A 27201-nucleotide genomic window follows, 5' to 3' on the forward strand; every position below is an offset into this window, starting at 1 on the left:
ACAACAGAATGCCCTACTTCTCAGTGAATCCATGCTCGGCCCACAGCGAAAACACTGTCACCTACTAAATGGATCATTTACGGTTCACTGGTACCAAAATCGTGTCAGTACTACGATACCGAACACACGGGTTCGGATCGCTACAGAACCTCAGACCGTCCTTTTGCCCTTACATAGGCAATAACTTACTCTAGTCAGAATCCATCTCTATATTCATCAGGTCACTGATATGTTGTTGGAGCATTATTCTATCCCGTGGCGTATCTCCTAAAACAGGTGGTCTTCTTACGCATGTTGCAGCACAAAGGCCACATAAGGCAGGACCACACTGAACGATGAGACAGCATGAGAATAAAAATACCAACAAAACACCAATGACTATCAGAACCTTCCATCCCCACGCCGATAACAGATTCCAGAACCATCCCATCAGTGACCAATCACCTTTGTCTACATGAATAGAGTCAGTGATCTTGTGTAACTTAGAAATGGCCTCGTATACTGTTGGCGCATTATTTGGGATAAAGACACAGCAACTCGATTGGATCATCTTACATACTCCACCTTGGTCTGCAAGTAATACGTCAAGGACCATACGGTTCTGCAACGTCATGAGGCATCCGCTTGAAGCTCAGCTGTCAGGTTACTAAGGGCACCAGCAGTTTCAGTAATGGTGGATTCAACTACCCGTGTTAGTTGACGCAAGTTCCTACTATTGGCCATGGGCCCCCAGAACGGAAGGAAACCTTTGAAAAAGTCTCCTGCTTCTTGGCCAGCTGTATCTTCCTTGTCGAAGACACCTCTCACAACTCTAGTCTTGTGATAATCCGGTGCAGCAGTGTATGTCGGAGGTAGTAGTCGGGCGATATAACATGAGCCTGAAAAGTCAGCAGGCAGCCATGTATATGCTCTGTTTTTGCAGACAAAATAGGTACCCTTAGCAGCTAAGAATGCAGGGGAAGACTGTGATGGAAAAACGTACGTTTCAGTACAGTCACTCTTCCCTAGTCGAGCTCTCGGATTCCTCCCATTCCCTTGTAAACAGCCCTGACCTTGGTGGGGTACGACCCAAATCGCAGTCGAGCTTTTACGCTTGTTTTCACCCAAACTAATGCCATACTCCGTAGCATTCCAACCCATATAAACTCGTAACTCATCCTTGGGAATAAACGGAGTGTTATCGACATCTCTAACCATGTCAGTAATTCCCTTTACCAAGGCTCTATTAGCAGAGTTATACCTAGTGGAACGCGGAGGTCGCGGGGGATAGGTCTCTAGAGCATAGGCGAACATGGTCTGGAATGCCCAAAATGATCCATTATAACTAAAGGGCAGAACCAGATAGGGGATACCCTTGTTCATGGTATGTGGTATCGGACCACACACCCAGCAGTTCGTTGTATTTACTACTAGTTGGTGTTGGTGCAAGAGCTGAATGAAAGTGTTATTTATAAACTCGGAGCGTCGACCTTGCTCGTGTGCAGGAAAAGGGTGAAAAGAGTGAAGAGAAACAACAGTCGGAGAAACAGAAACATGGGGAGGCAATGTAGATGTGACAGGTGCAAAAATCAATTGGATACCAAAAACGATTCCGCCTACCACGCCTACCAAAGTTATTATAACAATCATAAAGGTCAGAGCGCATTGTATCATGAAACATTTGCTATGCAAAATTTCATACAGTTTTGTCTTACGAGCATTTATGACGTTAGCTCGTCGCAGTTCAGGAAGCCCCATCTTCTACAACCGTTCGCAACGGATGGTTTGTACCTGTTGAAAAATTGCCTCTGTTTACCCTGGGAGTTCCCAAAATAAACAGAAGAGACCGACCTTGTGTCTGGCCCCCTGCAAGTTAAAACAAGGCACACGTTACGACCCTACGGCAACCCAGATGGCAAGGCGAGAGAACGACAAAAACAAAAGGACAAAAAAATTATAGAGCAAACTTCCTGACTGAATGCAATGTGATAAGATCAAAACAGTTATCACACGGAAAGGTGATTATGCAATGTTATTGGTTCATGGAATGAGAACGTAGGTTATATCTGTACTTTCCGGGCCTTCTCTGATCTTGAAACAGCTGATCTGCAGGTGCAGTAATGTTCAAATCCACAGGTGGCAAATGTTCAGTTTGTACAACACTCTTTTCAGGGTTCAAAGGAACAGTTCCTGGTGCAGTATCAGAGTTCTGTGTTTCAGATCGTTTGTCCGTCATGTACTCTGCATCACTGAAGGGGATAAGGCTAGGAACAGGTTCTGTCTCGGATACACCAAATCCCTGTCTAACCCAGTTGTCGTAGGGGAGTGGGAGAGGCACACGCTTCGTATGGGTAGCGTGCACCCAATTCTTCCTGCCAGCCAGGCGTACAGCAGTTCTTGTGGCCAGGAGCACCAGAAACGGACCCACGAATCTTGGCTGGAGGTTCCGGGTCCGTCCAAAGTTCCGCACCACAACCAGATCACCGGGTTTCAATGTGTGACCTGGACTCTCTGGCAGCTTAGGCAAGGATTCAAATACCTGTTGGTGAATAAGACTCAATTTAGCAGTCAGGCCAAAAAGGTAATCAATCAACATTGGATATTCGATCTGTTTGAACTCCTTGGGCCTAGGGACTCCCCAGACATTAGCAGGGTGACCAAACACAATCTCATATGGGCTAAGCCCTACTCGGGAGTGTACAGTCGCTCTGGTGGACAATAAAGCCAAAGGCAGTGCGTCTGGCCAAGATAAACCAGTGGAAGCTTGGATTTTAGCAAGTTTCAGCTTCAAGGTACCATTGTACCCCTCAACCAAACCTGCTGACTGTGGGTGATTTGCACTATGGAATTTTTGCTTAATTCCCAAACCCGTACACACACTCTGCATAACTTTCCCTACGAACTCACTTCCATTGTCCGACCCTACAATCCGTGGCATACCATACCTGGGGAAGTACTCTTTGAGGAGGATTTTGGCAGTGGACATAGCAGTGTTATCCTTTAACGGATACGCTTCAATCCATCTCGAAAAAGCACAGACTACCACTAGGACATATTTGAGATTATTACATCTGTCCATGTGGATAAAGTCCAACTGAATCACTTCAAAGGGACAAGAAGGGGGAGCAAAGTGACCAGCTGGGGTTGGGGTTCCCTTGCCAGGATTATGCATCAGGCATACCATGCAATTTTTCACCACTCTCTCCGCGCACTTAGTAATTCCATCGTTCTTCCATACTGGAGCTAACATCTTACAGATCCCTTTCGAACTGATGTGCGCCGCTCCATGCGCCATAGTGACTACCGCAAGTACATACGCATCAGGTAGCATCCAACGCTGATGCTCAGACAAATCAATCCAGCATCCACTCGAATCCATTTTACCAGTTTTCTCCTTCCATGCATTCTTCTCATTTTCAGTTGCTTCATTCTGGATTGCCTTCACACTTTCAATCGTATTCTCACACATTCCTGATTCAGCAATCCATCTTGCAGACGTTGCAACGTACATTCGGCTCATCATGTTCTTGGCCGTCTCTTTGGCGACCTCATCAGCAAACGCATTCCCACGGCCAACATCATCCGTAATCCTCCGGTGAGCACTGCATTTCACAATCGCAACTTCATTCGGTAAGGTCAGAGATTCCAACAGGTCATTGACTAACTGTCCATGTTGGATCTCAGTCCCATGGGACGTGAGAAAACCTCTTTCTTTCCACAAGCGACCAAAACTATGTGCTACGCCGAAGGCATACTGGCTGTCAGTAAACACATTCACTCTCTTTCCCTCAGCTAAAATACACGCTCTTGTCAATGCAATTAATTCTGCAGCTTGGGCAGAATTCTGACTCACTCTTGCAGTCTCGACAACCGTACTCAAAGTCGTAACTGCATACGCAGCCGTCACATCACCAGTCTGTAGCTTGAAACACAATCCATCGACATACAAAGTACCATCTGGATCTAGTAACGGAGTATCTTTTAAATCAATCCTACCTTTTGTCTCTTCCTCAGTTCTAAAACAACAGTCATGGGGCTCTGAATCACTCGACTCCTGAGTAGTCGGCAACAGCGTTGCTGGATTCAATATGCTGCATCGCTTGATCTGAATGTGACTTGCCAAAAGTGTCAGCTCATAGCCTGATAGTCTAGCACTGGTGAGGTGCTGAGTTTTCGTTCGATTCATGAGTGTATCCACAGCATGTGGAACCATGACTACTAACATGTTGTTCATGACCAATCCAGCAGACTGTCGAATAGACACTGCAGCTACTGCTGTAGCTCTCAAACAACTTGGCAACGCTCTGGCTACCGGATCTAATGTGGATGAGAAATACGCACAAGGTCGCTGCTTGTCACCAAATTGTTGCGTCAAGACACTCAACGCACAACCCTCTCTTTCATGGACATATAGTGTAAACGGCTTACTGTAGTCAGGAGTACCTAACACAGGAGCTGAGCACAACGCATTACGCAATTCCGAGAAGCTCTGTTGACATTCATCAGACCATGGCAAAGGACTCGGAACACCTTTTCCAGTCAGAGCCACCAATGGTTTTGCCATGAGAGAAAAATTTGGGATCCATTGTCTGCAATATGACGTAATACCCAAAAACGCACGCACTTCTCTCTGTGTGCTTGGTAAAGTCATCTGTGAAATTGCTTTGATTCTCTCTGGGGTCAACCTTCTTCCCTCCTTTGACAAAAGATGACCTAAGTAGGTCACTTCTTGGCAACAATATTGTAGTTTAGAAGGTGAAACCTTGTGATGTAAGTCTGATAAATGACGCAGCAAAGAAATTGTAGCTGTTTTGCAAGTTTCCTTGTCGTCAGCGGCCACTAAAAGATCATCTACATATTGGATCAGAGCAACACCAGGTGGAAGTACAAACGCATCTAATTGACTTTTTAATGCTTGGCTGTAAATTGAAGGGCTTTCACAATAACCTTGTGGGGCGCGCTTGAATCTGAAACAACCACCACCTAAGGAGAAACCAAAAATATCCCTACTTTCCTCGGCTAGCGGAATGCTGAAAAAGGCATTCTTCAAGTCGATCACTGTAAACCATGTAGCTGAGGCAGGAATCAACGTCAATAATGCAGTGATATCTGGGACCACAGGAAACTGTGGAACCACTATTTTATTAACCTCTCTGAGGTCAATCACAAATCTGTAGATTGGAGGTTTGGAAGGGTCAGTGCGTTTCAAAATCGGCAGGACAGGACTATTGCAGACATTTCCTCTAGTTTCTTCTATCACATCTTTCTGTATCAAATCTTGCACGATCAGTAAAAGCGCACGTTCACCTTCATTTGAAATCCGATACTGTGGGATTCGTGGGAATCTAACATTTGCCTTCAGACTCACCACATAAGGGGGAATTTCCAGAAGACCTACATCATTAGGACCAGTCGCCCAAAGATTATCAGGGAGAGAACGCAGCTCCGGTGGGAGCTTATCCATCGACAAGTACATTGGAGAGATGACTCTCTTACCCAACGTGAGCTGTACTCCCGAAGGAGAACAGTACAATGTCGCATGCAGGCGTTTCAACAGATCTAAACCAAGCAGATTCTCATTACAACCGGTCGTCAGAATAAGGGGGGCTTCTAGTTGACATGGCCCCACAGAAATTGACAAAGGACCAGAAACAGGGTTGTGAACAGGGGCGCCTGAGAAACCTACTGAAATGTTCGTTGAGCCAGACAAAGGTGCGCCAGGGAGTTTCGTGTGCATAATTGAACTTTTTGCTGCACCAGTATCCAACAGAAACGGTTCAATCACGCCTGATGTAGCTACTGCGACATAAGGTCCACTCTGATCAACTGGAACTGATACTACTCCCTCTCTCTGCCTGTGGCTGTCCTAGTACTCACTTTGCTGAACTTCTTCACTACCTTCATAATAATCCTCAACATGGTATTGGGGAGATTTACCTGATTGTGTAGATTGTACATTTCGCTGATCGAAATAATTAGATGGGCGATCAGTCTGTGGAGGCATAGCACCACGTCCTCTACCTCTAAGAGCTTGCATAAACCCACCACGACCTCTCTGAGCTGAGACACCACTAGTTTGTGAGTGCAGAACTGGACACTCATTCTTATAGTGACCCTCCTTTTTACAATAGGCACACTGATTCCATGCTAACTGTTGTCGGGGAAAACCATAGTCAAATCTTTGGGACATCCCTTGCTGGAATTGTGGCTGTTGCTGAAACTGGGGTCGTTGCTGTGAATCTGACTGATTCGAGCGAGGCGGATACGCCTGTTGCAAAAGAACTTTAGTTTTCAAGTCTTTTGTCTTCTTTTCTGACTTTTCCTTCTCTTCTTTTTCTCTATTTTCGTAGTACTGAGCAGTTGCGAGTATCTGTGCTGTCGTCGACACCGCCCATGCACTCTCAGGCGGCGGAACTTCCCTCATCGGATACTGACCTCGCTTCTTCCTAGTAATCGGAGAATCATCAGAGTCCCTTGGTGCTCGGAGAGGAGAATCAGACCTGTATGCCAAAATCAGTTCTATCGCTTCCTTTACTTCCGAACCTATTACCATTCCTGCAGCGAACCTTCTCTGAATATGTATCAAGTCAGCGGGAACGGAATCTAAGTCATCATCATCCCATTCCTCACGCAAAAGGGAACACATCACGTCAAAGACATAACGCTGAGTTGGTTCATTCCATTGCATAAATGTATCCAACACTCTTCGTGCATCATACTTCGCAGCTTTCGACATCCACCTAAGAGCTGTCGAATCTAATATTCCTCGTTCCTGGGGACCAGGAAGCTGACTACGTCTCTGTGTAGAGTCAGAAACGGGTGTCTTAATTAAAGACCTGTAGAGAGGAGTTAAGATATTAGTTACAGAGTCAGTTATTTTCAGACGAACAGAAAGCGGAGTCAGAATGTCTACAGAGTTCGGGGTCAAGGAAGCTGGAGCAGATGAAATTGTAAGGGTAGAAGTAGTAGGTAAAGCAGTTTGCGAAACGTCAGGCAAAGACGGAATAGGCAACCCAGGTAGAGGGGGTGCCGGAGGAACACTAACCACAGGAAGAATAGGAGCTTGAATCAAAGGAAAAGGAACAACTATTCCAGGCTGACCAGCAGCCGGTTGCACAACAGGTGGTAACTGTGGTGCTGTAATACCCTGTGCATACGGTGGAGGTGATCTCAATAGGTAAGACAACAGGGGATCCTTTTCACAGTCCTCTATTGGCTTAGCAGGACACGATGGCAAGGCAGGGTAGCACTTATCAATCGCCAAATTATGTTCTCTATTCGCTACCTCTATTGCTTTTTCAGTTTCGTTGACATGCAACTGCCTAGCAGACTGCATTAAAGTCAACCCTTTCTCTTTCTGTTCCTTCTTCATTTTTCTAATTTCTCTCTGTCTAGCTTCTTTACGCCAAAAGCGAAAAGAATCGAACATTGCCGGCCGGGCTTTCTTTTTAAACAACTTTACTTCTAGATTGTCTAGAATTTTAGTTTCAAAGCTACCATGTGGTGGCCAACTAAGGACACCATCTTTCCTGGTGTAACGGACCCACACTCCATTATAAGTGATGGGACCCACACCATGTTTACAATAGAGCTCATATGTAGGAGTTCCGATCGGAGGAACCGGACACGAGTCCTCCAACCGGGAATCCCTGTTGCAACTTAACCAGGACAGGAAACAATTACTACGGCTAGTCATTACAAACTAAAGTCAAATTCTAACAAAAATGCGCAAAGAACTTAGGCCTACCAAATGAACCAATACCAAACCAAAGATTATCTTAACAAGAGCAACCAATGAGAATCTACAAATCCAAAACGAACGTACCCAGAGAGCAAGAGGATTATCCGAACAAGAGCAACCAGTGATAAATCCTTACAAGAGCAACTAAGAGCAATCAAACTGGGCGCGACACACTTAATACTTAACTGAAATGTCGAAGACGTCACCAAGGAGAACCCGCCTACGTCTCGCCGTACTTAGGTCTGCACCTCGGGTCCAAGACAGGGCGACAGTCAGGGCAGCGGTCCTCTGTAGCCGTCTGGGAGCGGGAACCTTCGTGGAAGAGATCGTCGGGCCACTTTTACGACATACAGGGATCGATGAAGCGGGGTACCCCCCTCCGGAATCTTCACACGAAGCTTCTCGAAATCTTCAGGCTTTGGACCGGTACCGGTTGACGTCGCCCAACGTTGGGCGCCAAATGAGGTTCTGGACTTTTCTAGAGTCCAGAGGTGTCAGGGAAACAACACCCAAAAGACCCCTGAGTTCCTTCCTGCCTTGGTGCACAAATAAACAGAGATACGGGCTTCTCGATGGTGGCGTCAGAGACCAAGGTTTATTTACTGTAGGGACACAGAAGTCGTAGGAACCACACAAAGGCAGAATCTAGGAGACTGTTCGAATTGTATAAAGTGGGTCGCTCCTTAAATACACCAAATGTGTCCTCAGGCAGCATTGCAAAAAATATCTTTCATGCCTAGCCCGGTATCCCAAACAAACAATAAACATATACCAAACGATAATTATTTGTAAGTCTCCAGAGTTCGATCAAGTCTTCATGTCAGTTTTCCATTCTTCGACCGATCCTCCCCATCATAAAAATTGTATCCTCCCCATAGTAAAAGCCCAGAAGGAGAGGAGCGGAGCCAGGTGTAAAAGATTGATAAGTAGGATAAGAGATGCTTGTGGGTCATAAACGGGCATGGCTACTGTCTTCGGCCTCCTTATCGTGATCAGGCCAACGAACACAAGAACCAGTATAGCATGATTGGCCTCAGGCAAGGGAGGTAGCTTCTGCCTAGTCACGCAGCATCAGCTTCCTTGGACTAAAGCTTACGTGTCCTTAACAAGGTGATTCAGCCAGGGTCATTGCTTGTCCATTGACTATGTGAGGGCAAGAAACAAAATGGATGCCGTATCTAAGATGGATGCCATGAATTTACAACAGAATGCCCTACTTCTCAGTGAATCCATGCTCGGCCCACAGCGAAAACACTGTCACCTACTAAATGGATCATTTACGGTTCACTGGTACCAAAATCGTGTCAGTACTACGATACCGAACACACGGGTTCGGATCGCTACAGAACCTCAAGGCACTACATACAAACCTGATGAGGGTCTCTCACAGATATTTGTTTGTCCCTACAAAGTTTACAATCTGTCATTTTGGAAGGTGACGTTTCTCTTGCACACTGTTTTACAATTTTAAGAGGTAATAGGTGTCCTTAAGAGACGAGCGGGAGCTCTGGATCCCTGTCTGGTGGAGCTAAAAGAAAAGAACTGACGTCAGTGCGCGGGAATGGCACCTAACTAGGCTTCTCATGTCACTCGCAGAGCAGAACGGCATCAGTGCGGAACCATACTTTTCTGTCACCACAGCCTGGACGTCCTTTGGATGTGAAAGTTAGAGCACACTCCACGATAGGGTAATCTACCTCAACTGATCTGTTCGTCGGAATATACTTAGCGGACATCTGCAGAATCAGTACATGGAGTAAATGGCAAACACTTACACAGGATTACTGCCTGGATGCTCATTGAATAATGATGCAGCCATGAGTTAAGCACTTCTTTGACATCTATTTAAATGTGTGAGCTGCCTAGTCCATAAGGCAGTATATGGGGGGGGAGCTAAGGAAGTCCAGAAGCTCTTCAGCCCTTACCTCCCGGGTCGGACACTAAGGTCATCTACCCAAAACCTGCTGAAACTGAACCGTGTTAAAAAAGCCAGATGGGGCGGCAGAGCTTTTTCGTTCCATGCGGCTAGTCGGTGGAATGAACTCCCGAGTTCTGTTAAACTTACCGAAAGTCACCAAGTTTTCAGAAAACTGATAAAAACACGGCTTTTTGATGTTACCCGGAGGTAGATGGAGTAGTTTCTTTCTTATGGACCAGCGCCAAGACGCCTCGGCATTTGTTCGCGCTTGTGATGATCCTATCCTAATATATTAAGATTTCTTTTGCTGTCTGCATCCCACCTCTGCTTACAGTATTTTCTGTATGGTAATAACTGCTTGCTATTCGGATTCAAACATGTGAATCTATGAAAGATTCAATACTGGAAAAAAGTAAGTTACATACTTATGTGCTGTGACTCTCCGGGATTGATATCTTTCATAGATTCAGATACGACCCTCCCTCCTCATCGATAGGAGCGCACCACATTTATGCTTCATTCCTATTACCTTTATACTTGTGCTGAAAAGTCTGAGGCATGGTTGCCCTTGTGGGAGAAGAGTGCTTCTGGAGCTGCTTCCTGAATGGCTATAGTTTGATTCTTATTAAAATGATGTGAATTGGCTATCAATGTCATTTGGTTAAGCTTGCTGTGCAATGGTTTCCATGAAACCATTTGTTATAAATACCGTTGGACCCCCACCTCAATGACGGGAAAGATTCAAGCATATGAATCTAGGAAACATTCAATACTGGAAAGCTTGCTGCCATTCCAGAAAGACCTGCAGACTCACCTCCTAACAGTCAAGCTTAAATCTTACCATGTAATTCTGTTCAAATTAACAGTTCCTTTTATTCTCTATCCCTGTTCCAATATGGCTATGCAGGAGTATATAATTAACTTTAATAAATAAATAAATACATAATACATATCCACCACTCTAGCAATATTAGTGCTAGATTAACAAATTTAGCTGATTGCATGCTGTCTTTCTTCATCAATAGCAACCACAATTAATACCCCCGAAGAGAATACATGTTAAACCAATCAACAAGGACAACACTGTTTATTCCACTGGGACTATAAAGAACAAACCTCAAATGAAAAAAGTGGCCTTTACATGTTAATATCTGTTGCAAAAACTAGGATGCCACAAAGACCTAAAATTAAAGTATGGGAGAGGTAAGCTTGATTTACTCAGTGGCTATCTTTATCAAGATCTTTGTGTTTCCTCTTAGCTCTTGTGCTTTCTTTCCCCTGTGTTCTTACTGGAATGTGTTCAATTTTCAATCTCTTTCTCTTAAGATGGTTACATATTTGCAATTATCTTAGTCTCCAGTGAAATACAGAATATTTGAGTTTTTGATTCATCTATGTTATAACCATCATATATTTTATCTTCTATGTATCCTCCATCTTGAATTATATATGCTCCTTATTTAGGTGTAGTTTTCGAATATAAATGCACATTTAGTCATGTCGTTATTCACAGCAACGTGATAATCAAGTCTGCTTGAATATATTCATGTTTTCTGCAAGGACTCAATTTTCTTTTTCTGTGATTGTGTTTTTAAAAAATGAACAAGGTTTCATAGAGATAACATTATCTGGCATTCCAGTGATTACTCTAAACAAGAAGAACACTCTGCTCACACAGTAATGGATTGTCCTGACAACCTTCACTTGAAAAATGCCAACTGAAGCAAATACATCATATAACTAACAGAAATGTAAGCTCACCTGAAGTTGTGGCTGGTGAGATAGTCAATGACCGCTGGTTTGATACGGGCAACTCCTCCCTGACTATGGTTTCCTCTTCCGGTAACCACAGAGAGATAAGGTTTTCCACCAGTACGCTTGTATTCTGAAATTTAAAAAATGTCAACATCTAACAAACAGTTCTTCCAAGGACTCAAAATATATGCAAACTGCTGGTTATTCACACTATTTACAATTGTGGCCCACACTGCGAACAAAGAACTCTTAATAAAACATTACTAGAATACCAACTGATACTCCAAATACTTTCAATTACCCTCTTATTTTCACTTTCCATTCTTTCAGAACAAAGACTCTACTATATTGTTACCAAATATATAGTTTTAGACTGCTTAAAACATGACACTTTCCTCCATCACAAGGAGCACATCATCTAGGTTGTATATGAATGACTGAAAATGGCCCTTTGTGGGATGCGCGTAGATGATTTTGAGGCAAGTTTGACCTGTTCCCTCCCAAAAAATGGAATTACAGGTGAGAATGAAACCGTGTTAGGTAAAACGCTATAGTTGCAAATTTTTCTCATAGCTATTCATGCATGCTTTCACATGTTTTTACACATGGTAAATATAATTTAATTAACACTAGCAAAATTTGCGGGGGTGTGGTCTCGCTGGCGGCAAGATGGCTGCACCTTGAGTGAGCTCTGCCGGACGAGCGAATTATTCGCCAAAATCTGGGAAGTACTGAGCCCATACAGGCATATACCAAACAGGCCTGTGCTGCTGACATTTCCTGGTGACAGATCAGCTGCCTTGATGAGATCGGCGCGCTGAGGAAGGCAGGGAAGCCATAGATGTGCGACCTGCACAGGGAACGACTGGGCCGCGTGGACGGTTGATGCCTGCTGGAGACGGTGCTCACTGGGCGCTGGCAGCCGAGACCCTGCCCTCGGAGCCCGGGAGCTAAGCTGCTGCCTGGTAATCATCCTGCGACCCGGGGGAGACGCCCGCTGGTTAATGTGTCCGTGCCGCCTGGAGCAGCGCCATGACTCCTCTTGATGACTGCACAGGGCACTGCCCATACTGCTAGGATCTGAGCCACAGGCACAAGAAAGGAGGTGACTCGGGGAGGTGAGTCGCCGCGTCCTGCAGAGGTTAGGACCCACTCCCCCTGCGATTATACAGCCGCTGCCAGACAGGCCTGGGCTTCTGCCGAGCGCCAGCAGCAGAGCACCTAACTCAAGAACCGCTCAATAGGGGGGGACAAAGCAGACACGCTGGACCATTCGGGCGACCTCCACCCGCAACACTCGTGAGCGCTGAGGAAGATCTGGCCCGCCTCCCCCTGTGTGCCAGCTACAGCCGGTGTCCTAGATTGGAACTCTCGGCTGGGCTGGGACTAACGGGGCCTACTATGCCCTGCAGCACCCAGGAGCCCAGGGAGCGGGGGCGAGCTGAGGAGATAGTGGATCCCCTTTTCACCAGCAAACTGTCGGCTGAAGTGCTCTGCTGAACTCTGCTTGGCAGCCAATAATCAGAGGCCAGGGCCTGGGCCCTCCACCTGTGCACTGCTATTGCCTCTGGGCTTTGTCCTGGAGGGCGCGCAACACTGCTGTCTGCTGTCGTGCCCCTCAGGGCCAAGCCTCCTCGACCTGACTGCTGGGAGAGCACGATAGGCCCTACGGGGACTAACCGGATTACAACAGTACCACTCCAGCAACAGATTGGGAGCACCTCCTTCATCCCCTGCGCCCCTGCCAAAGTGGCAATGGGAAAAACTGACGCCAAGCAACCCAAGCTAACCTTCGAGGGCCGCCGTACCTGAAGATGCAGTGACCCACCCCAGGAGGCAGAGGAGCATGCCACACAAACTGACACTGCAGCGGTGCAAGACGAGGATATACGCTCCCTGCTCCTCGAGGTCAAATCCAGTTTGAAAACCATGGACTCTAAAATAAACCACTTAGCTTCCCGCCTGGATCAGGTTAAGCAACGTGTGGATTCACATGAGAGCCAGATCACCCAATTAAAAGCCAGAGTATCAAATGCAGAGGATACCAGCTCGGAAAACCGCCAACACCTGCTCAAAATGGATAAAGTATTGGAGCTTATCCCAGCCCAAACTGAAAGCCGCTGCCGCAACCTTTGTATTACCAGAGTCCCCAAATCCACAGCTATAGCCACAATGGAGGACTATGTAGAATCGCTGCTACGAGAACTGTTTGGCACAGCCCTTTCTAGTGTGTTCATCGTTGAAAGGGCGCATCGGTCTCTTGGCCCACGGCCCCCTCATGGGGTCCCTGCGTGGCCAATAATAGCCTGTATCTTAAATAACCGAGACCGTGATACTATCCTGTGGCGGGCCAGAGAAATGGTGGAGGTCAGACATCAAGGAAACACCCTCTCTTTCTATCCCAACTTTACCCTGGCAGTCCAGGCGGCAAGACGAAATTTTCTGTTGGCCAAACGCATGCTCCAACAACTGAACATCAAATAGGCATTGCTACTTGGGAGTTCCACAACTTTAAAAGCACTGCTGGAGGTCCAGCTGAACGGGATTTGTCACTGCATGCCCACTGGTAGCATTTAATTTACAGGCCCTGGGTAAATGTAGAGCACACACTATGGACGTATAAGTAACTAAAATTTAGCAATCTGGTGTAAGCCAATAGTACCATGTTTTAAGGAGACCGCACAAACACTCTACCAGTGGTAAAGTGCATAGAGTCCTAACACCAAAAAAAATAAATTCAGAAAACAGGGAGGGTGAAGGAAAAACGTATGGGGGAAGACCACACCAAGGATGACAGGTCTAACATATATACATATATATATTTATATTGATATTTATTGGTCCGCTATGTAACAGTGGACCTGTTCATACGTATCCAATGGCCACACTTGACCTCATTACCTCAATAAGTTGTGCAATGGCTGGTAAATAAACTAACCGCTGGGTTAGTACAGCTGCTGTAGAGGTGTGTGTGCAAATGAGTGGCTCGAATACCTAGTCTTGAAAGCCTAAAAATATCTCTGAAGATAAGAACCGTACCTATTTTATAGGGCCATAAGGTAAAAAGAAGAAATTACGTCACCCTATTCAGAATGAGCGAACGTTGACTTTATTAAATATGCAAGTCATTTTGCAACTTCTTTTGCAAGGGAATCAAGTCGAGATATTGCAAGAGAAAATGAAAGTAAGTAATGCAAGATATTTTCCTGGTCCAATCTCGCTGACCAAGGGAGAGAGGCAACTATACATAAGTATATGGCTTATGTAATGAAGTTATTCGAGTGGACAGAATGAAAGGTTGCTTTTTGACTGTTTGATTAGCAGGAAAGACAGAAATCCTGCCCGTCAATATTATTTACATTTGGGGCAGTCTGAAAAGTTGAGTTGTGAGCTCCCGAGGTGCAACAATTGCCGATTTTTTAGCAAGATCTCAGTCATAAAACCTCCATTTGCACTCACAAAGTGTAAATGAGTGCACAGTGGAAATTTACAACTCTGCTACAACAAACGGCAACTTTTATGGTTTCCCACTAAATGATGCCTAATCAAATTTTTTGAGATTGGTGTTAATGAAAACATTTCTAAACTCTTTAGAATACTTGTTTCCACATTAAAACCATGAAAATTAAGCAATTGTTTTTATTTTACCAAGAACAACTGACTAATCCAAAAGCCTTGGTGAACTTGCCGTGAATGGAAATGATCAAACGAGAACTCACAAATACAATAGGTTTGACCTTGACTGGCCCTCTCTTCAGAGCACAGGCACAAGCAATGACATCTATTCTGAGTTCAAGAGAGGAATGGCTGAAAATGTTCTGTTCACTAGCACCACAAAGAACAAAGTAGGCTGGGAAGCCATCATGGACAACTATAGGTGTGAGTCTTTCATCAGGTCACATTTTTCCATTGCATGCTGGTACTTTTAGTTTTGCTACTTTCATTGTGAACAAAGAACTACAAATTCCTCAATTCAAAACTATGAACCTGCACATTTATTTGTTCAATACCTTGTGTTATAGTGTCACTCAAATTTTCACACGAGGTATGCAAATGTCACACATAGACCTACTGCCAACACTGAAATGTCACACATATTCATACTAAAATTTTAGTAGCTATTATTGTAAGGTTAAACAGGGCCCGCGCTTAAGACGCCATTTTAAAGCACACGTTTAAACTTGATATTTTTTTCTGATGGTAGCCTTTTTACATGCTTTGCACGGATATGATAGCATACTTAGAAATTATTCTGCATGCAGGAAATTTCCTAGTAGGAATATTATCAAGTTGCAAGTAAACTCCATCCAAGGCTAGGAACATTGAACGTGATGCCCTTGCATTTAATTGTCCGGTTGGAGACAGCTCTACGTCTCGAAACAATCACATGAGCTCTGTACCTTTGACACAGTGCAACCGGAACAGCGCTTTTATAATATAAATTGCCTCTGAGCCACATTTCGGTAGAGGTTAATTTTTTCTGTTGGGATTGTCCTAGAACACTGTGCATTGTGACTCAGATGCAGCCCTGATGACTCTAGGCTTCATCCTGCAAAGGACAATAGCCTGCTTTACACCCCATCGGCTTCCAGATACATCATACACAGGTACGGAGAGTTGGGTTGTCCCACGAGATCTGGCAGAGGATACTCCTACTATGCTTTCGTTAGTGTAAGTAGAATTAGGTAGGCGTATACATATAAATATAATCACTTATTCATATAACCCACTATATTGTTATAATGGTTGAACTGTTTATATTTTTCACCATTCTTGTAATGCTGGTTACAATGCTATGTTTCATCCTGCTAATAATTGCAGCTCATGTATTTTTTACACATGAATACAATTGCTTCAATAAATGTTTGAAAAGCCAATTTGTATATCTCTTCATTTGGGCATGACTGAGTAACAAAGAAAGGGTATATCCGTTTCCACGATTCCTTGGAAAATAAGCGTGGTTAAGTACTGAGGTTGCAGACACCATCTAATATTGAATTGAGCGAACATATACTGATGGTGTGTGTGGAATCAGTCTCCATATTCTGACAATTTTGTTGTCTGGATACACAGTCCCAACTAATTCGTAGGAACTGTATGACACTATGGGTCCGATTACGATGTTGGGCGGACACCGTCTCGTAAACAGGATTGACCTACCACCGGTCGACGGTCCTGACTGCCTGATTAGGATGCAACCAAACACTGTTAGGTTGCATTCGACACATCCCTATGGGAGCATGTATTACGGAGTACATACTCCCATAGGGAAATGGGAGGTGGTGTTAAACCCTGTCCCCCGTGGCTGGGAAGGTTCCTGCCACGGGGGGCAGGGATCAACATAGGTGACCCCTCAGCCCCCAACCGGAGGCCGCACACACAATGGGGCCCTGCTAGGGGCCCCCAAACACACTTTCCAACACGGTTTCCATGTCGAAAAGGCCGGCATGTAAACACTTCCGGAACCCCTGCATCGTAATGCCAAGGATGGAAAGGCCGCCCTTTGGGATTATGGGCCGGCCTCTGACTGGATGATGGGCTCCTTGAGCCCGCCGGAATCCAGCTGGAATGACTGTCCGTTTTCAATTCCGACCGGCTGATTCATAATCAGCCAGTCAGAATTGAAACCTATGATGGCGGTCGGAAAGCCTTCGACCGAAGTCAGAGGCTTTCCGATCGCCATCGTAATAAGCCCCTATGTGTTAGCAGTCCAGTCCTGGTACTTTTATCCTCCCTTTACTCCCTTTAGCATAAGGTCAGTAGTTCAAGCCGTTTTACCTTGAAATCGACTGATTTTAGGTAAAGTGCATCTAAAACCTTGAGACAAAAAATTTACTTTTAAAACCACAGGCTCCAAAAGGACTGATGAGGCTATTGCTAGTTTATTTGATGGTACAGCCGATTGAAAAAGATTACTTTTAAGGAAAACAACCAACAGCTATAAGGATGTGCAAACAGAGGATGTTAAAATTGTACCTCACTGTGGGTCTCTAAGAATAGGAAACTGTTTCTTTAAAGGGCCCCTGTTAACTCTACATAGGACTGTTATACATGGCCCTTCTGGTAGATGCTCTATCTAAGTGCAGGTTCCTCGCCTTTAGAATATCCACAGGTGCCAGACTGGATCTGGAGAATTCTTCAACAATGCTTCAGTACGCTGCTGGCTGGCGCTGCGTGGCTCTGCAGTGATTCTGTGCCATCCCAGAAGAGACGGAGCAGTGCTGCATATAAGCACCAACCTTGCGTCTAACATCAGTTTCTTGTATCTTTCTCCTTTCCTGCTGAGACAGTATGCTTAAACCAAATTGCTTTAATTAGTGCACTGATATTTTAGCATTTTAGCTTGGGACCTTTTTTCGATGTCAAGGTGGCCACTCCACAGAATGGAGAGGTGAGCGAGTATTGTGGAATCTGCAGTTAGATCCAAGTTACTGGATGGGTCCTTCTATCCTCAGATTCCTCACCTTTAGAATAGATACCATACCAGCACATTCCACAGGTGGAGGATCTGGCGAGTGAACTCGTACCACAGAGTCCTGCCGAACCAAAGGGGAGCAGTAACCTTCCCGCCGGACCGGTCTGCCAAGGCAAAAGTTTTGTGAAAGTATGCACCGACACACATTTAACACCCTAGCAGATGTCTAGAGCAGGTCCCTTCTCACTAAAGCTGTTGTAGCAGTATTGGCCCTGACAGAATGAGCCCGTAGGCCTTCGGAGGCTGCATTTTAGCAGGTGCATAGCAGACTTTAATACAGAGGACTACCCACCCCTGACAGTGTTCTCTTTTGCACCTTCTTGCCTTTCTTTGAGCCTGAAAACTCCACAAAGAGTTGGCAATCTACACAGTGGTCCTTTAAGTGGTTGGTAAAAAATCTCAGTATACTCTTATGGTCACCACGATGGAGTCTCTTCCTCTTTAGAGGGGTGAGTCGAGGAATAGAAATGCTGGCAGTGTGATCGATTGACCAACGTGGAGGGTAGTCATAAGCTTTTGTTGAAAAGCCACACAGGTCCTTAGTACTACTTTTTCTGTAAAGAAAGTGCTCTTGCGTGTGTGCACTGAAAGTGCTTACAGTTTACTCATGCAGCGTTCTGACACAATGGCAATGAGGAAAATTGTTTTAAGTGTCAAAAGCCTTACAGAATAGCTGGACATTGGCTCAAACCTGATGTAAATGAGAAATACCAAGATCAAGATCAGATCCATTTGTGGCACAACAAATGGCTTGGGGAAACCTGCTAATCAAACCCCTTATAAAGAGCTTCACAATCAATCACTTGAACAAAGACTATTGGTCAGGTAAATACAGAATGTCTCAAGGGCTGATTTGACCCCAGCAAGGCCTTGCTAGGCTAATGAAAGAACAAACAAAAGAACATTAGAAAGTTTTGCTTTGAAGGGGTTGGTGTTTGGGACACCAAACCAGACCACAAGTTTGTTGAACGTCCAGCATACATAGACTTCATGGACAGGCATTTGGTCGCAACGATAACATCAACCACTTTAGTCAGCAAGGTAAATGTATTCAGCTGCTATTCAATATTGAAGCACAGAGGAGTAGATCGTGGAGACTCAGATGTAGGATCCTGCTCTGTGCTGAGACAGGAGGTCCTTCTGAGGTGGAAGCCTCATCAGAGGAAATGCGCCCAGGCTCAGGAGCACTAGATAGCACACCCTCCTGGCCCAGTCCAGAGTGATAAGAATAACTTCGTCCTAGTCACTCTTGATCTTCCTCAAACCCTGAGGCAGGAGATATAGCATTGTTAATTACATACAGGAGGCCGCCCATCCATTTAATCTGGAACGCGTCTTCTAATTAGCACCTAGGCAGAAATTCCAACACACAGTAATGTTGAAACTGCACATCTTTGATGATGATGAATAGATCTAGCCAGGGTGTACCCCAGTGAACCGAAGTTGCCCTACCCCACCTCAGGATGAAAAACAACACTCATAGCCTGCCAGATTATGTCTGCTCATTTCATCTGCTATGGAATTAAGAGACCCCCACGAGGTGGTTGGTGACCAGGAAGATTTTCCGGTGGTCCTGCCACAGTATCCAGAATTGCTCCAATGAATGGAAGTTTCTGCACGGGACTCAGATGGGAATTCGGGTGGTAGATGGTGGAACACAAAGATGTCAAGAGTTCCTCTGTATTCCAAAGGTGGCCTCTGACTCACTGAGATGAGTCTGCCTTTAGAAGCCAATCATTGAGGTACAAAAAAACAGTACCCACACCTCTGAAGATGTGCAGCGATATCACAGTTACTTTTGTGGGCAGCCAAGGCACCAAGGTAAGGCCAAAGGGGAACACAGTGAACTGCAACTGTTCCTGGCCTCACTTGAACTGCAGGTAGCATCTGTGGGACTGCAGGATGGGTATATAGAAATTCATGTCCGGCAAGAACCAGAATGCCACCTAGTCTGCTGGGTCCAGCACAGACAGAATCTGAGCCCGAGTGAGCTTTGGAATATGTCCTTCCTTCGAAAGGTGTTTAGCAGGCAGAGTTCCAAAACAGACCTAAGGTTCCCAATGCACTTCGGATTAAGGAGGTAGCATTCTCCTTTCTTCTCGGAGTTCGGCATCCGTACAATAGAATCCTTGGACAACAGACAGTTGTCTTCCTGCATCAGAATTGTGGAGTGCTCCGTCAAAAGTTGCTCCAGCTTGGGAGGAAAGTGAGGGTGGGAAAGTGGGAGGAATTGAAGTGCAGGACATAGCTCCTTTGAACAATTTATAAGACCCACCTGTATGATGTGATGGATCCCCCAGCAGGGTAGTAAATGCCATTTTAGATCTCCACTTTTCTGCAGCAGGGGAGGAGGAATTGGAGGACGGCTGCTGGGATAGTCTGAACGGTGTCTGCCAGTGCCACATCTGGGCCTCGAAAGGACTGATTTGATTGTTGCTGTACAAGTACGAGAGGCTGGCATTGTCTGTAAGATATCCCATTGGAGGAGCATTGAATATCCTCTATCCGTGGTGTATTACTTAGCTGATGTCAACAGCTTGAAGGATCGTGCTGTGGAGCGACTATTCTGGAATCATTCAAGCGCCAAATCAGCAATTTCCCCAAATTGCTTGAGGCCTATGAAGGTCCATCAAGAAAAACTACACATCGCCAGAAAACCCAGTTGACCACATTCAGGTATACCTCCCAAACACAATACTGGTGGCAATAGCTCTGCTGATGCATTCCGTATTGTCCTGGCCAGCTCAGAGCACATACTTGGGGCGGCCAGACCTACCGGTTAGCTTGGACTAGTGAGCACCAGAGGTTCTCCGGGATAGCCAGCAAGATGGTGCTGGCAATGTCTTATAGTGCATGGCTGAACCTTCCCACTACATTAAAAGATCCAAGTCCTAGACTGCTGGACAGTTGGTCAGAAAAAAATATGGATTAATCTTACTCATTAAAGCTGGACAATCAGTCTGGTGTCAGATAGTTTTTTAGGAAATATGCGTCACAGGGGGTCGGTCTAATTCACCAAGCAAGATGTCACTGACTGGCAGATATGAGGGTGGCTTAGATCATATGGCCAGAGGGCATCAGTAAGGGCATTGTTAAGTAGTAGTAACAGCTCAGATGAAGCTGCCTGTGGTTAAAGAATTTCAGTAAATACATTCATTTTTGTCTCTATAGAGGGCAGCTGCAATTGTAGTGCTTCAGCTGTCCTCCAAATTACAGTGCAAGCCAAGTGCTTTCTTCTGTTCGTGGTGAGTATAGCTCAGTGTCAGGAGATGTATGAAGCCCACTGGAATTCTGTAAGTCTATATACAATGAATTCTCAATAAAATGATGTGGGAGGAATCTACTCACTTCCTCATCAGTATCGGTGTCTTGAGGGGAGAGACAATGGGTGTTACTTGCACTGGCTCAGAATGAATACCAAAAACAATAGAATGAATTGCCTGTTGGTACAAACATTTGGACAGAAGAAAAGGACTGGAATCTAGATGTATGACCAGTGATTGAGCTTCTGTGATCTCATAGTGAGACACAGATCTGAATCAGGCAAACTTCAGTTCGGGGTGAGAGATTGGTGCCAGTATTGGCTCATCGATCAGTGCTAGCAGAGTTGGTGCCGGTATCAGTATGTGGCCTGGGAGTTCGGGCTGGACTGTTCCCATTGGGCACAGGGTCAAGACTGATTTGCATATGGCTGGGTCCAAACTGGAATGGCATGGTGAGCAAAAAAACGATGGATTTAGGCCCAGATCTCTGTACTGGCGTGAATGTATGACATTGTTCTGCATTCTGTCCATCAATAGTTGTTTTTGCATTTGTCACCTCAAGTGGGACGGGTATGCTCAGACGTGAGTCCCATGCTCTCCATGCCACTGGAATCAAGCTATCCTGGCTGAAGAGGGGTGAAACCCCGAAACCGGTCCTAGGATGCTTGTTTCCAGTCCAGGGAGAACCTGGCCTGGCAGTTCGGGCTGGACTGTTCCCATTGGGTACAGGGTCAAGACTGATTTGCATATGGCTGAGTCCAAACTGGAATGGAATGGTGAGCAAAAAAACGATGGATTTAGGCCCAGATCTCTGTACTGGGGTGTATGTATGACATTGTTCTGCATTCTCTTCATCAATAGTTCTTTTTGCAGTATGTAAAGAACCAGCATGGATGTTGGCACCATGTAGAATTCAGTGCAAGAGTCGATAAGAGCCAGGTAACAGGTCCTGCAGGAACAGATGGTGTCTAGTGCGGACCCACCAGCGGAAGTCTGACTGTCGATCTCTACGGCTCAGAGGAGCCTGCAGTGCACCGGAGGGAGTCAGATCCCCACCAAAGCTATGGAGCATAGGCTCCCTGAAAGCTGCTATTTGCTGTGGTGTTGATGACGGCCCAGGAAACTCATGGAGTGCCAAGATCAACTGCATTATCAGTTAAGGTTCAGAAGACCTTGGAGGAGTGTGCTCTGTATCTTGCTGCCCTTGCACCTTCCCATTAGACTTCGATTGACTGAAGGCCCCGCTTGGCTTGTTTATGCCGAGACATCAACATGGACATACAAGGAGACTTAGCTTAGAGATCAGGACCATGGCAGGGCCTGTTAACATGGGAGGAACTTGTGTTTCAACCACAACCTCTTCTTGAGTTCAGTGATGTAGAGTTTCTGCTTTTAAACCAAAGAGGGACACGGAGCCAAGTTTATGAGGTCCTGCTCGTAGGCACCAAGGAAGTACTGTATAAGGAAATGAGCAGTTCCTGGGAGTTACTGACTAAGAAGGGGGGAAGGGGAAGAACAGGTCTTTCTTCGAAATGCCCTCACACCCCAAGGGATGTCATGCTTCATCATTTGGGCATTTGCCCCTCGTCAGGCCGGCGCTGCAATGCCTGACGGGCTCCCGAAACCGGGGCTCTTTATCGGGGATCTTTTGAAGAAGCCGTATGGGTGCGTGTGGGTGTGAGGGCTGGGTAGTGCACAAGGAGTGAGGTAAGTAAAAAAGGTATAGAGCCGTCCTACTTAATACAAATTTTAATTATTGAGGTAGCTCCAGCCTTATTAAAATTATGTAGAAGCCCTGTATAGGAATGATGTTCCGTGAGGGTTAATCAAGCGTGCATGTGGTCAACATGTTTCGTGCCCCAGCTGCCCCAGAAGGGGTCAATGGCACTTCGTCAAAACCAAATTGAAAGTGTGAGGTGAGTGCACTACCGTTTAGCACTAGTTGCTAGAAACGGTAGGGGGAAATTAATTAGGAACTGGTACTGGGATGTAGAGAGACCTGTGGGAGAAGGGAGATAAGGGGGGAATAAAAACAAGGAAAAGAGAAACACAACCAGCGGTTAGACCAGCCTATAGGCATACAATACATGCACTGGAGGGTGATAAGGTAAAAAGCACACAAGTGATGTTTAAAAGTGAATTCACTGTATAATCTCAAGGTCCGGCCAGTGGGTGAAGGTGGACGGGGTCGATACGTCGTGACTATATCAACGACAAGGTGCCAGGGGTGGTTGATTGGCAAAGGACCCAGTGCAGCGTGATCGGAATATGGGCGGTCTCATGTGACTAAATAGAGGAACCAATTATATTCATCCAATCAGTCGTAATAGTTGGTGAGGTTCTCTATGAACGACCGTCACTATGCACATGTGTGTTGTCAAAAAATTATTAAACAAGACGGATCGTAGTGGACCGTAATCCGGAAATAAACTGACTGGTGCTATAAAGGGGCTGAATACAGCCAGCCTAGAGGAGAAGGACGGGGAGACTAAAATTTGGATAATGGTTCCAAAAGGGACCCTAAGCCAGACACAATAGGTCTCCCACGAGGTGGGGAGACCCCTTTGTGAATTTTAGGCAGTGTGTAAAAGTAGGGTAGTCTTGGGTTAGTATTCACTAAAAACTCAGCTTCGTTTTTAGAAATCCATCCTTGGTTAAGTGCCGCTGTGACCATTGAACTTATTTTGGTAGAGAGGCGTGGCGTGGGATCTGTAGTTAGTGGTGTATAGTAGTTAGTGTTCTGTAATTGGCGTAGACATTCCGTCCGGTAGTCTGTGCTGGCCATAATAACTATGGCACCGCCTTTATCTGCTTCCTTGATGGTTATGGAAGCATCATTGGCTAGTGTTTTGATGGCTAACGCTTCTGCATTGGTAACGTTAGAAAAATTCGAAGTTTGCTAAACGGTAGTGCACTCACCTCACACTTTCAATTTGGTCCTGACAAAGTGCCATTGACCCCTTCTGGGGCAGCTGGGGCACGAAACATGTTGACCACATCCACGCTTGATTAGCCCTCACGGAACATCATTCCTATACAGGGCTTCTACATAATTTTAATAAGGCTGGAGCTACCTCAATAATTAAAATTTGAATTAAGTAGGACGGCTCTATACCTTTTTTACTTACCTCACTCCTTGTGCACTACCCAGCCCTCACACCCACACGCACCCATACGGCTTCTTCAAAAGATCCCCGATAAAGAGCCCCGGTTTCGGGAGCCCGTCAGGCATTGCAGCGCCGGCCTGACGAGGGGCAAATGCCCAAATGATGAAGCATGACATCCCTTGGGGTGTGTGAGGGCATTTCGAAGAAAGACCTGTTCTTCCCCTTCCCCCCTTCTTAGTCAGTAACTCCCAGGAAATGCTCATTTCCTTATACAGTAGAGTTTCTGCTCCTAGCCCTAAATGGTCTTAGGGTGGGTGAGGGCACACTTGTCACACCAGTTACAATCATGCAAAGAGCCCAAGCACCACAGACATACTTTGTGAAGCTCCATGATCAACATCTGCTTCCTGCAGTATCTGAACAACTTAAATCCTGTTGTTTCCGGGTGAGTACATAGTTGTCTAGCACGCTGAAAAGATTTAGGAGTCACTGACATCCAGATCTTCATGCAAGGGTGAAGAAAGAAAGAAACTGATGTCAGAACAGGAGTGGCACTCATATGCGGTCTGCTCTGACATTTCCAGGGCAATATAAGTCACAAAGGGCTACACAACCGATTAGGGGAGTGGGAGCAGTGCAGAAGAATTATCTGGATCAAATCTGGCACCTGGAAGAATTGGCATTTAAAAGTATCCATCAGAACCTTCTGTTATCATTATGCAAGGCTAATTATGAATTAACACTAGCAGACTGATTTGTAATACCTGCTCCTCCGAAGACCACAGTCATCTGATCTCCAGTACCTCTAGATGTGCACCCATTCCAAGAGTCAAAGTGTACATCACTACTTTGTCCATTGCTGATGTTGGTGGCCAAAAGGGGTTCTCTTGTACCAGGTTCTCCTTTTCGGACTACTGAGGAAAATCCATCAGTACCTGGAGAGGTTTTAATGTTGTCAAACAGATCGCCACCGTCATAGAACCACTGACTACAGCGGCACCAACAGAAAGTACTCATGTGCCGTAATGACTAGAACAAAAGCTCCCTTACGAAAGAACGCAAAGTGATCTTCAGACTCAAGACCTCAGGAGGATGGATATTCTGAAATGGAAGGCCATGTTCATCTTCTACTTACTGCAAGGTCCACTGGTTCATCGTAATGGCCTTCCAGGCCTGAAGAAAAATCAACACCGCCTTACCCCCAATTAGCTATGTGTGTTCCTTCAAGAGGGAACTAAAGTAACCATCCTGGTGGGGCAGGGGGGGGAGGACGAAGAGAAGGATAGGTGGGCTTGTCTACCCAAAGGGTTGTCACAGCGCTAGTACTACCTAAAGAACTGGTTAGAATGCTGGATGGGTTGGGAGGGTTTTCGCTGACAAAAAGAAAGTTTACTTGCAGTACAGAAGAAATGTCCTCTACTGCCTGTGAAACTCACAAGCAGGTGATGCCAGGTCCAAAGACCTGGCAGTTGCTCTTCCGGTCTTAAATTGATCTAGGGCTGTACCTGCCTTGCCCCCAAAAAGACAGAAACATCAAATATCATGTCCATTAAGGTGGTGTGCACATCACCTTAAAAGCCCATGGCATGCAGCCAAGCAATCTGTTCTAGTACCACAGAAATTCTAATGGCCCTGGCCATAGAGTCAACCATGTCCAGACTCTACCCGAGTATTTGCTGGGATGCATCTTGCCCTCCACGACCACCTCTGTAAAGTTGAGCAAACATGGCACTAACATGGCCATCAATTCACGCAGCACATGTGTATAATTTCTCTGTCTTCCTCAAGACTGCAAAAAAGGAAGCAACCTCCTAGGGTGCTGGCCCTGAAATGAATTCCATGTCCACATCAGGCGAAGTGTCTAATATGCTGGCATTTTGAAGTGCCAAAAAGCTTTGTCTGAATCACCAGCAGGCAGAAATATGGCTGCCTCGTTGCTGTCATTATAGTCATGAAGGACGGTTTGTGGCTCGGGTCAGAGTCTGAAACGGTCTTCTATGGTTAGCCAACACTCCTTTCGAGGATAAGGACCAAGGTGGATACGAACAAGTTACTTACCTTCGGCAACAATGTATCTGTAAGAAACATTAGTTAGTTAGATTCCTCACCTTAGAATATCCCCAGGCGTCAGACTGGATCCAGAAGATTTTTGTAGCAATACCCCTTGCGCGTCGCTAGGCGTCGTCTGCGGCTCCGCGTCCGTCGTTGGCGTCGTGCGCCGGAATGACGTTGTCGGAGTACTTAGACGCCGCCCTCGCGCGCTGACGTCAGTTCTTGTACATAGCTTTCCGCGCCAGGAACGCAGAGCCATGCAAGAGACTGACACTGGTGCCAAAAAATCTAGGGCCCTGTAAGGAATAACCTTAACCCTAGATGTCAGTTCGCAGAACGGGGAGGATGGGTGGGTCGGTGAGGAATCTAACTAACTAATGTTTCTTACAGATACATCGTTACCGAAGGTAAGTAACTTGTTCATCTGAAAGAAACACGTTAGTTAGATTCTTCACCTTAGAATAAATACCCAAGCAATACCAACCCCGGTGGTGGGTCTGCGAACCAAGATCACACCAGAAAGTCCTGGAGGACAGAACGGCCAAAGAAGCCATCCCTCCGGACTTGGCTGTCTAGGCAATAATGCCTGGCAAACGTGTGCAGCGAAGCCCACGTCGCCGCCTGACAGATATCCTGCAAAGGGACTCCCCGTCCCAAAGCAGTAGTAGCCGCCGTGGCCCGAGTAGAATGGGCTCGCAGCCCAACAGGAGGGTCCTTTTTTGCCAAGGAATAACAGATTTTTATACACAAAACGACCCACCGGGAGATGGTCCGTTTGTGTACAGCTTTTCCCTTCTTTGCACCCACGTAGCCAACGAAAAGCTGGTCGTCCACTCGGAACTGTTTGGTGCGGCCCAAATAAAAGGAGAGCGCACGTTTTGGGTCCAGACGGTGGAGCCGCTCTTCCTCTT

The 27201-nt window shown here is 45.8% G+C and overlaps 1 protein-coding gene across 3 annotated transcripts in view; it reads right to left on the reverse strand.

Moving 5' to 3' along the window:
* The window catches only part of N4BP2 (NEDD4 binding protein 2), a 1530410-nt gene that overhangs the window by 98412 nt on the left and 1404797 nt on the right, over positions 1–27201 (reverse strand). For all 3 annotated transcript variants that reach the window (XM_085642232.1, XM_085642233.1, XM_085642234.1), the window contains one exon: positions 11400–11523. In XM_085642232.1, the coding sequence (XP_085498358.1) occupies positions 11400–11523 (124 nt within the window). The remainder of the gene's footprint in view (positions 1–11399; positions 11524–27201) is intronic.

Source organism: Triturus cristatus, chromosome 2_2 (assembly GCF_964204655.1).
Source record: "Triturus cristatus chromosome 2_2, aTriCri1.1, whole genome shotgun sequence".
NCBI classification, from domain to species: Eukaryota; Metazoa; Chordata; class Amphibia; order Caudata; family Salamandridae; genus Triturus; species Triturus cristatus.